The 12,173-nt window shown below is 30.0% G+C and overlaps 1 protein-coding gene across 5 annotated transcripts; it reads left to right on the forward strand.

Moving 5' to 3' along the window:
- The first annotated feature begins 1,994 nt into the window (after window positions 1–1,994).
- LOC106762163 (cytochrome c oxidase assembly protein COX19) lies at window positions 1,995–12,168 on the forward strand. 5 transcript variants are annotated; one of them, XM_022780936.1, is made up of 8 exons: window positions 1,995–2,245; window positions 3,627–3,684; window positions 3,942–4,011; window positions 4,115–4,200; window positions 10,353–10,400; window positions 10,631–10,719; window positions 10,805–10,902; window positions 11,717–12,168. In XM_022780936.1, exons 5-8 carry the CDS (start codon window positions 10,388–10,390, stop codon window positions 11,820–11,822), a joined length of 306 nt encoding a protein of 101 aa, XP_022636657.1. In that variant the 5' UTR covers window positions 1,995–2,245; window positions 3,627–3,684; window positions 3,942–4,011; window positions 4,115–4,200; window positions 10,353–10,387; the 3' UTR covers window positions 11,823–12,168. The 5 variants fall into 5 exon arrangements, with proteins under 5 accessions (XP_022636657.1, XP_014501395.1, XP_014501394.1 ...); XM_014645909.2 differs by having other exon boundaries at window positions 3,627–3,664; XM_014645908.2 differs by lacking the exon at window positions 3,627–3,684.
- Window positions 12,169–12,173: the final 5 nt, after the last annotated feature.

A 12,173-nucleotide genomic window follows, 5' to 3' on the forward strand; every position in this document is an offset into this window, starting at 1 on the left:
TTATAATCATTTTATATTTATTAATGTGTGTAAAATGAATATAAATTTTGTCATTTTATGTTACTCTTTCCAAATCTCAAAGGTAAAAAATGATTTTACTGNTTTTTATCTTGCACAGTGGTTAAAGTTTATTCTAAACGCCTGTAGAAGTTGATTCAGTGATAAAAAAGGGACATAAGAAAATTAAATAAATAGGTATAGAAGAATTTCCTAGGAGTACAGTTCTTTCAATTATAGGTTGTAATCTTACATCATGTATCCCATACCAATAGAGAAAGGAAAAAGAAACACTTTGTGGAAAGGGAAAAGGACAAGGGTTAGGCAAGAGTTTATGATTTTTTTTTTTTTCAATTGGGGCAACCGTAGGGATGACAAAAAAAATGTTGGAGTGAGAGAGATGACCGAGAAAATGTTGGAGTGAGAGGGATGAAAGAGAAAGGGTTGAGAGAAATGAGGGAGGTGAGTAAGGGTTTGAGAGTTTTTTTTTTTTTTTTAGTTTTGAGAATGAAAATTATTTAAATATCCTTTACCTTAAAACTTTGAATCCATGATAAATGAGAGTATTTTTGTCTACTATAATCCGGTACACATTGTTAAAACGTACCAACTGAAAAACAGCAACATACATATATATATATATATATATATATATATATATATATATATATATATATATATATATAGATAAACAGTTATAATTTTATTTACTTAATTAAACCCATTTATTGTTAGACTTCAGAAATTCAATTTTTAATCAAATTCTTATAGTTAATAATCCACGTCAGTATCAAAGAACCGGTCCGTGTTTGATTTTTGGCGAACCGAATTCTACTCGGTCTTTTACTTTTTCTTTAATTTAGAAAATAAAGAGTTTGAAGAATATGTAAACAAAATAAAAAGTTATAATTATATTTTGTGTGAATTCAATGTAGAATAATTTAAATGATAAAATAAAAGCAATCTGATGTAATTTTTTTTTAAAACTAATGAAATATGTTTAAAATTATATTACATTATGATTATTCGTTATACAAATTTAAAATGAATTTATTGTTTTGAAAAAAAGAGAGTATATAAGTATTAAAAAATCTTAAGTAGTGGTTTAAAATTAATATATTTATATTTTTTTAGTAATGATATGAAAACAACTTTATGTAAGTAAATGTAATAAATAAAAATGTTATATTGAAATATCAATTATAGAATAGTTTTTTACCCTAAGTTATATGACAATAATACTTTAATGAATAAATTTTGTATGAATTAAAATGATTTAGTAATGTTGAAATAAATATCTTGTTCATAAAATTTATAAAAAAGTATTGAAATAATGTTATAATAATTTTAAGTAATAAATTGTTGGGATAGAGAAAAACTAAGTATTATTCATTTTACTTGCAATAAGTAAAACTAAATATAAAAAAAAATTACAAAATATGTTTTAAACTGATATAAAATATTTTAAAATGAAAGTTATATACAAATTGATATATGGATAATTATTTATAGATATAATAAATTGATGTGATGATGATTAATATTAGGTATTAATTCAAAATATGAAGCTTTGGTTAAATTTAATCTCCCGCAAATAAAATTTTAGGTGAACTGTAATAAAATATTTTTTTAAGCGAAAATGTATAATTTATTATTATCAGATTGTTTATTTCGTACGTATTTTAATTAATTAAATTATGAAAAATTGTGTTAATTTATATGGAAGTTAAGTAATTTGGAAGTAAAGTAAATGTGAAAATCAGAAATTTTTAAAATAAATGATGATCCATTTTATGATCAGAACGATTTTATTAACAATGTTTTTTACTCTCTACAACAATAAAATAAGAGGAAAATGATATTTTGAAATCAATTTTTTAACACATTTTGATACTGTGTAGTAGTTTAAATGTGATGGAAAAAATATATTTTTCAAAATCAAATATTTTAATATATATATATTATTTATTACGTAGAAAATTGCTTTAACAAAACCTTACCACCCAACTCAGTATGCAAACTCCACTACAAAAGTAATCGATTTTAGTAGGGTTTTTTTTCATCAAATTTCCCCCAAATCCCTTCCCCTCACCACAATCTTCCCTTGCTTGTGTTCGTGGAGCGTCTTCCCCTGCTTGGGTCGAGCGTCGAGGTCGAGGTCGAGGTGGCGAGACGTCGAGGACTTTGCTGAAGGGTACCTGAGGCGATTTTTATCACTTCCGTCTCCAATCCCTCAAACTCAAATTAGGTTCATCTTATCTCTTCAATCTTCATGTTTTTTTGGTATGCACTATAAGGTTTGAACTTATAACTGTGTAAAATATTCAATCCGACCACTAGGTCAACCTATTGGGTTATATGTATTTATATACATATGTTTTTTTTCCTTGTATCGTTTGTTTTCTTTCTTATGTGAAGAACCTTGTTCTCCTCCTGTCTTTGTCTATCATCACAATCAAACAAATTAATTCTATGTACTCATCACAGAAAACAAAATTAATCCTATTCATCAGCCGCCTTCTTGTCTTGATTAGCACTGCTCACAAACGTGATATTGGGAAAATGAATACAAGTAATAAAAAAGGAGTATGTTAGTTATTATAAAGAGTATTATTTGTGCCTTGCTGCTGCTGCTGCCACTTTAAAGTGGTATTTCCAATTCCCAAATATTCATAAAGATTATATCCAATGATGAACTTTGATAATTAATTGATTGTAATACCTGTATTTGATACTCACAATAGTTGTGTTAGTTTCTTTGATTATCTATTGAGGAGAAATCAAATCTTCTGTGAGTTTTGGTATGCTTTCTTATTTTTTGTATACCCGTCCATTTATGTGATAATATGAATTCATTTTCAACTCTTAATAGCATAGTTTCCACTATATTGACTAATTTTTAAGGAAAGTTGCATAGCATTTTCTCTTTTGTCTAATGTTCAGTCCAAAATATTTGATTTGCGTTCTTTCCCCATTTTCATACTGTTTGCACTGAGTAAAATATCAGTTACATTATAGTATATCAACTACATAAGAACTTAATACATTCATTTCTTATGATATTTTTTCCACACACAACATGTTTCACTGTTAACTTCCAATCATTATCTGTCATTATTATTGTTCTTTTAGACTGCGGCTAATGTTTACACTCTTATACTTTAAGTCTTTAGCTGAAAATCTTGTATCTATTCTTATATAAACTTTAATCGGCACTTAGTCCATGGAAGATTGTTCTCTATCTTTCTGTTGGCCCTTTCTCTATTTCAGGTTACCTTTAATGCTTATTTGGAATTGATTACATGTAGTTGAACTTGTTACATGAGATAGGAAGTTACAAACACTGATTTGATTGCATTTTGATTGTATCACATTATTCTTCCTTCATTGGATTGATTAGGTTTTAATTAATTTGGATGATTGTTTAATCAGTTTGGTTTCAGCCTTGAATGACATCCATTTTCATCTGTTTAAATGTACATTTCCATGTGTCTTTTGCGGGATTTTGATGTGACTTTATGTGTGCATAGCTGTTCGTATCTTTTTCCCCTTTTCTTCCTTTTATATATTTTATTCCTGAGTGAAAGGAAATAATGTTCCAAGTCCTTTTTTCTACTTTTTGATTCCAGCTTTTGAAGACATCGTTGTAGCTAGTAGAGGTTGCAAGGTGAATCAGAAAATTAATTGGTTCGATTTAATCTGATTGTCTTTGATGGTGATTTGTGTAGTTGTGTTATTGGTATTTCTTTCTAAATGAAAATAAAGTTGTTCCTTATTTATTTGGTGATGTTAGATCGATTTGTTTCTTTACGAGGGACTTGAAGCAGATCCCTAGTTAGTCGTTACTTGACTTATAAACCTCAAGCAGGTCTTTGAGTGAGGATGTTAAATGTACTTAAACTATAGAGTAGTAGTTGGCCTCTAATTTATTGTCTCTGTTGCAGGGTCCAGGACCTTATTCTCTTTGTATATATTGGTGGTGCTTTTGATCTCTTTCATGCTGGACATTTAGAGGTATAATTTAAAAACTCCGTTACATATACCTAAAAGCAGCCTTATATTCAAAATCTGTCTCTGCTTAGTAATATATTGATTGTAAGCTGTTTTTAATTGCTAGGGATCTTGAGGCTTGGTAGGGTTTGCAGCTTTGGGTTTCTTTAATTGCTTGTTTTTAATTCCTGAAGTAAGTTTTGAAGACAAAAGGTAAGAGTATTGACATTTGAACTTATATATAATGCATACCTATGTCATTGATAGAGTTGTTGTACATTGAAGCATATAACATGAATATACTTTAAGAGTATGTGTTCATTAATATGTTCTTTTATCTGTTTACTGTGGGGTTTTCCCCCCTCAGTAATTTGTGCTTTTATCTTTGTATGATGTTAATGTTCAATGTTATGGTGATTGTCATTAGAGAGCTTGATATGTTACTATTGTGACTAAATTAGTGATCTTGGTTATTGGTACCCTCAATACCCATCACTGATAACCACTGTTGCCACATCAATACCATTGTCCCTACCACCACTCCTATAGTTATTGTCTTAGGTTTCTTAAGACCAAGAAACCTGGAACACATTTATGTTTTAACTCCAGAACAGCAAAGACAACAAAGAACAATGTTTCTTTATTTTAGAAAATACAACAATGGTACAACAGTTGTCCTTCAGAACTGCCTCCTCCACTCTCTGATCATACTGCCATCGGTGTCCCTTTTTCTTATGCCATACACCAAGCCTTACTAATATCATAAACTTTTGGCTTCTTATCTCTCTTCGATACATGGATTAGGTCATCAATATCAAGAGTTCCTAATAGTATAAAAGCTAGGGAAGGATAACATTCTAAAAAACTACTTTGGAAGTATAACATTGTAAAATGATATTGAGCTAAGAGTTCATGGTAACAATGAGTTTAGTTACTCAATTTAAAATATGTTCCAACTTCAACACTCTAAATTTGAGACCTTGAAATCTGAAGTCATCACTTTTTCTTTTTCATTCCAAAATGTAAAAGTTAATTTAATGAGATTGTCTGAGCCCAGGTTCGAAATGGGGAGCTGTAGTGTGTGAGACTAGCGTGATTAACAACTGCACAACCCAGACACTGTTGTTACACATTTTTGAATTACTTAATTGATAAAAAAACAAGTGGTTAAAGGGTAATCTCAATAAGCAGTGCAAGTAGTAAAATATGGATTTGACATTGATAATTCTGGTATGGGTTTTAATTATATTTTATTACAAAATTTATGACCAATTTAATGAATGGTAGATAAAGGAATATAAATTACATTTTACATTAGTTTGCCTATTGACTTTTGAAACTGATGCGTTTAGACATGGTAATCAACATTATATAGATTATATTATGATTTTTTTTATAGAATATAGATTATATTATGATATTAGAACATCCGTATCCGTATATAATTATATACGTGTATACGGAATAGTCGTATATACTTATATACGAATATACGGATAATCTGTATATAATTATATACGGATGTTTTGTATATAATTATATACGGATTATCCGTATATAACACTACCTACGACAGTATTATATACGGATTTTTGCTCGTATGTAATCTGTATATAACAAAAAATTATATACGGATTTTGGACCTTGTATACGGATTTCAGCCATAGATAATGACGTTTTTCCTTGTAGTGGTTCAAAAAGTTTTGCTGTAACTAAGGTTGGTAGTGTTTTGCTTCATTAATCATTGGCATATGATACTAGACACAATTCTTAACACTGGTTCCTCTGCAGTAAATTATGCAGAACATGTAAGAACTCATCAGAGGCGTCCCTCCTGGTTATACTATTCATGAAAGTAGACTTAAATGTTTACATAATCTAATGAAAATAAGTTATTAATTTTAAGTTGTGTTTACTTTCTTCGTCAAATTTCTTTTATCCAAAAACAGTAAGTTCTCTTTTTATGCCATTTATTTGATGGCTTTTGCTTCATTTGAAAAATTAGACTTAATACTTGACAAATTTTCATAGACTTTATTTTCGTTTGTCGAATTCAATGTTTTTATGAGAAGTCCATATTGATTTTAGTCGTCTAGAAAATTAGAACACCAAAATAATATATAATTTAGATTAGAGACTTGGAATCAATTATTATGATTTGAATTGGGTATACTATAACAGATATATTTATGGGTGTTTTTATAATTTTGGTATATAAATTAAACTCTAAGGTTGGATGCCGATAACTTAAAGTTAATGGATTATTTAATTGAATTGAAAGCTTTTAAAAAATGACTTTTTGATAAGTTTTTCAATTATAGTTATTTTGTTGTTTTTTAAGTTTAAACATGCATGAGATAATAAGAATTAAACTGATAGGAGATAAATTTTCATACTTGTTAAATACTCTTTATAATAAAATGTTGAAAATACATGTAATTGAATTATTCAAGTTAATTGGCTTTATTAGATTTGTGATATTGAATTGTTTCAATATTTTTTCCATAAATTAAATATCTTGATTATTATAATTGTGCAAGTTTTTTTCTCACATAAATCTATTTTTTTTAAAAAAAAAAATTCACAAATAAAGCTTTTTAAACGTATTTACATAATTAAACCTGTTTACCAACCACATGTCGCAATTAGGTGTCCGGAAATCAAATTTTGACATATAATCGAAAAATTTATATTACTGACCGTGGTTCCTGAAACATTAATATTCATTTGTACAGATTTTATTTTTAAAAAGTTTATTTAGAAGAACAATCATAATCGTGTAGAATATTTGAATAATTTTTATTTTTATTTTTTTACTTCTGAAGTTTTTTCCAGTTATATATATAATTCCTACTTTCCCTCACCTTAATAAGGCTAACTATTTGGTCTTTTGATTTTATTGATCTCTGATTTTTAACATAAGACACTGTGTAAGAGGTTTTGAAAATATTTTTTCATCAGATATTTTATAATTCCTACAAAAATATTCCACTTTTTTTTTTCTTTATTTGTCTTGATGATGGTACTCCAATCTAAACATGTACAGAATTGACGAAGAAACATAGAGGAGTATTTTTTATCTTCTCTTTCAGTTATGCAACGGTAGTTTACATCGTTTTTGGTATATTGCAGTGTACAGCTCCTATGAGCCATCAATTTTATTTCGGAATGTATTTTATGTGTTTGAGAAATTCTCTCTGAACAACATTTCATGTAATAATGTTATAGAAAACTCATTTTGAAAAGCATTACATGTGTTTGGAAGAGTTTATTTCAGAAATATTATTCCCAAAAAAATATTTTGAAATTTATTTCATGCTTTGTAGATTTTATTCTAAAAATATCATTTTGGATTTTTTTTTTTTAAAAAAAAATCTGAAAAGTTTTCAAAATGTGTAATCAGAAGTACAATTGGAGGGGTGGACAAAGAAATAGTAGGAGTGCAGGAAGTAAAAACTGGGTTTACCATTTTAGACATGGGCTCACAAACGTTTTATAATTAAGGGGTTTCTTATGGGAGTTGATCCCTGCACCTCCCCATTTCCATCCTCCACCTCCCCAACTTTCTTCAATTTTCTTTTATTACACAAATAACCTTTTTATCCTTAACGGTTGCTGGTTAAAATATTTTACTTCACCAATATATAAACATACACCCCCACCCATGGAAATGGAGCATCCGTTGCATTGATATCACATATATGAGCATCCGTTTATTTCCACTTTAACCATTATTCTTTTATTTTGGNTTTTGAAACAAGTTTTACTCTATATAAAAAAATTTACAAAAATAAATCCCATGTAAATTCTCCAACTTTTTGGTAACCTAAAAACTGTTACTATTAATTATACTGATACTATTGTTACTGTGCTTACCCCAATGGCTCAATCTGCATTAACTGATTTCACCAAATTAAATATTATAATTACTAACCATTTTTATATCTTATAATATTGTCCTCTTTGTGTCTACGAGGGTATGTATGAAAGGGAGAGGAAGATGAAGAGAGTAAGAATAAGAACAAATGAGATTCTATGGAGTGTGGAGGTGTGGGATAAGAGCACAGTAAAAGGGAGAGAGAGAATAGAAGATTAGGGTTTTAAATTAAACATGGTAAAAGTAAAAAATAAAATTACTATAAGTTACTTTTGGAATATAAAAAAATTGGAGAGAAGGGTTAGGGAGTAGCTCCCGAGGTGAGATGCTGAAGTATAAATCTAGGGTTTCTAATTTAATAAGGTTAAAAGTAAAAAAAAAAAAGTAAAAAGGTTACTTTTATAATAAAAAAAATTGAAGAAAGTTGGGGAGGTAGAGGGTAGAAATGGGGAGGTGTAGGGATGAACCCCCGTTTCTTATTGCATCCCATATTTTTCCTTCATGTTTCTCCATTTTTTTCAAAATGTCACTATTAACCTTTGGACTTTGATTAGGGTAAAAATTTTAAATTATTTGATAGATTTTACTAATAGATTCATTATTAGTTAATATTTTTGTCGGTAGTAGAAATCTACTTTACTGATAAATTCATTACTAACAAAAATATTAGTTAATAATTAACATTAGAAAATTTGTTAATAAAATATATTTAATTGTCGATTTTTTTTCATTGCTAACATTTAATCACTAAGTTAACATTTTCTTGTAGTGAATTTAAACAAAAGAATAATTGTGTTGATATTTAAGGAACTGATACTATGCAAAGCAAATAACATTCTTTTGTAGATTTTATCAAACATCTTTTTGACACGTAAAATATTTTAAATAAATATGAATTCAATTAGATAAAACTTTACCACCCAACTGAGTATGCAAACTATATACAAAAAGAATTGATTTTAGGAGGGTTTTTTTTCCATCAAAATTTCCCCAAACCCCTTCCCCGCACCACAATCTTCCCCTGCTTGAGCTGAGCGTCGAGGACTTTGCTGAATGGTACCCTGGGGCGATTTTTATCACTTCCGTCTCCAAGCCCTCAAAATCAAATCCTCCCTGGTATGGTCATCTTATCTCTTCAATCTTCATGTTCTTTTGGTATGCAGCATAAGGTTTGAACCTATAACTTTTTGTAAAATACTTCAATCCGACCACTAGGTCAACCTATTGGGTCTGAACCGTGACGTTCTAGTTTCAGAATAGCTTTAACATGAGTAGAATCAGGAGTAAGCCCATATACTCCAACAAAAGCTGAAACCATGTAAGTGGAACCAACAAAAATTTTGTCTGTGATATCTTGCTCTAAACCTTGCCAGCATTGCCTACGGTCTGTGATCACAGCGTAATTACCATCTAATCCTACTGTCATTGCTTCTTGATAGCCTGATTCAGATGAAACTACATAGCCATGGCAGTAATTGGGATGCCAGGCGTTTAGCCCATCAGAAAAGTCATGGTTTATTAAAATATTAGTAGCATGGCTCCCACTAGGACCAGATACGTTTCCCTCCATTTTCTGCCATAGAAAACACACACACAAAAAGAAACAGTTAGAAACTGGAAGATCAACTGAGGCATGGTTATGAATTGTTTGATTATTTGGCGCACGTATACGTCAGGTTATTTTGTTATTGAATAGATTTCTCTACATACAAAAAGAGAGTAGCACATTATATTGACAAGGAAAATAGTTTGTTAGTACCTTAGTTCTAGATGAACCCTATTCTATAAGCTATTATTTGCTATAATTCCCTATTCACACACCTTAACATTTTTCAATGTGGTAAATACAGGGTTCTTCTTTTTAGCAAACCAAAAAGGAAAAGCAACAGAACAATTTGAAAACATGCTGAATATAGAGAAGTAAAAATGCATGCCTCAGAGTGGTTTCCTTCATTGATTATCGTTAAGTCTCCCATATCCTTTTCAGACTTCTAACCCAATAAAAATCAACCAGAAGACCTTCAACCAGGAAAAATAAAAAGAACAACAAAATCAATTCATCATCAAACAATTTTGAGTCACTAAAAAAAGAGTGATGGTGAAGACATTTTTCTTACAGTAAGAGAGAAAGTTGGAGAATCTCTGGTTCTGAAGGCAAAGTGTTATAACATCTTCCATATATATACACAACAGAGTGAAATACATTGTGGGAATGGCGATAGATTTTGGTCTTAAATGAAATACATAACTGATTGTTATTAAAAATATTCAAATTTACTAAACTCTTAAAGTTTAATAACTCTAATTAAAAAGTTTGCTTAAAAATAAAATAAAGTTCTGAACATTTTACCCAGAAGAATTTTTCTTGGGAAACATGACTCCTGGTTTAATCATCCCAAGTGCAAAAGGATCAACTTGCAGCGTGGTGTGTGTGTGTGTGTTTTTTTTTATAAATTCAATCCAGTTGAAATTGAAATTGCTTTCTCAGATCCCGTATCAAAGCTTCCACATGAAACCCTAGAAATGAGTGCTGCAGGTATTTGTTTCCCTTTCACCTTTCATCTTCTGTTTGATAAATGAATTGCTTCCAAATTTTGTAGCGAAAATGCTATGCTCTAGGGTTGTTTGAAATCTTTATGCTTCTTTTGTTGTTTCTAAAACAAATACCCTTTGTTATTCCTATGTTGTAGAGTATGCTTCGCTGTGCTTTATTTTTTACCGGTTTCTGATTATTAATGTTGTCTTTGACGGTTTTGTGTAGTACAGGTGGTGCGTTTGGTGGCAACAGGGGGCTCCGTCCAGTGCCTCCCGAAAAGGGAATATTCCCATTGGACCGTTTGCATTTGTGTGACCTAGTATGTATGCTTCTTTTTCACTTGTTTATTCATTTTTGGTTTCTCAGCTCCATTTTGATTCATTCTTGTACCACCCTCGTTGCAGGAGAAGGTGGAATATCTAAATTGTTTGAAGACTGCTGGCCACCAGTCTGAAAAATGCAGGCAATTCTCAAAAAAATACCTGCAGTGTCGTATGGAGAGGTGGGTTGCTTTCAATGCATTGCATATAAGTTTTCAATGCACATGTTAGTTAGTCTAATTAAGTAGGCCAGGCTTCTCTGTTGAGCTCAATTTTGTAGTTTGACGTGATCACTAAGCAACTTTATAAAGTCTTAATTATCTTTCGTGGATTTGAATTAGTCATTCTGAATTTTTGACTATGATCTGTTTAATTGAGCAATGCAAATTTTGGTGAGGAAAAGAGTGAGCATTATTCATTTAAGCCTAATTATGATCTTGAGTATGGAACTAAAAACAATAGAAAATATACATGCAACCATACTTTTACAAATTACCTAATTATAGGAACAAAATGCCTCTTTGAGTAACCAAGAAAGAGAACAAGATTACTGGAGACAGGAAACGGTAATAGCATTTTAAGAGATAAAGTCTCTATATTTAGGATTAACTCTTGTTATTCAACTGGCATCCGTTATTAATCATTTTTCAGGCAGTAGTTTTTTTCAATGGTTTTTCTATAGATGTGTATTTTGATGACACCATATGAGCTTGACAAGATCGTAGTCACAAGTAGAATGCTATTCTATCAAAACTTGTACCAATTTTGCAATGAAACCATGGAATATAATCTCAATCTAAATTATTCTCACGATGAAATATTTAGTATAGAAGTTAGTGATTTTAGTGGATATCTTTGATCTGTCTTGTTCTTTTCTTTGTAAAATAGTTATATTATGCTGTAGATATTACTTTTGGTATATATGGTTCCTACCTTTGTTTTGACTAGCTTTTTTAATAACTAATTACCATGAACTATGTTATTGGCTTCTTACAGGAGCTTGATGGCAAAACAAGACTTGGCTGAACTAGGTTTTAAGGAAAGTAATGTAGAAACTCTTGGAGGGAAAGTTACTGATAGGGTTGTCACTCAAGACCAATAAACCCGAAGAATTAAGAATGCATATTGATTTCGAGGTAGAGTTTTGGTAATGCCATTTTTGCCGTTATCTTCCCATTCGTTTGAAAAGTAATGTCTAAGCATGCTCTGAGAACAAAAGATGTCAGTGAATAGAAGATGGTGAACAATTTGTCCCATTCCCTCTTTTAGACCCGTGGTTATAATTATATGGACGTTGATTTTGTTCCTTCATTGCAATGATTAAAAAATTGACTGGGTTAGGCTAGTCAATTCAATCGAAAGATTGGTGAACAAGTTAGCCGTTTTGTTTGTTTCATTCGACCATATAATTTCAATTTATAATTGAAAGATATTATCATTAATTTCAATTCTT

Source organism: Vigna radiata, chromosome 5, assembly GCF_000741045.1.
Source record: "Vigna radiata var. radiata cultivar VC1973A chromosome 5, Vradiata_ver6, whole genome shotgun sequence".
Lineage (NCBI taxonomy): Eukaryota > Viridiplantae > Streptophyta > Magnoliopsida > Fabales > Fabaceae > Vigna > Vigna radiata.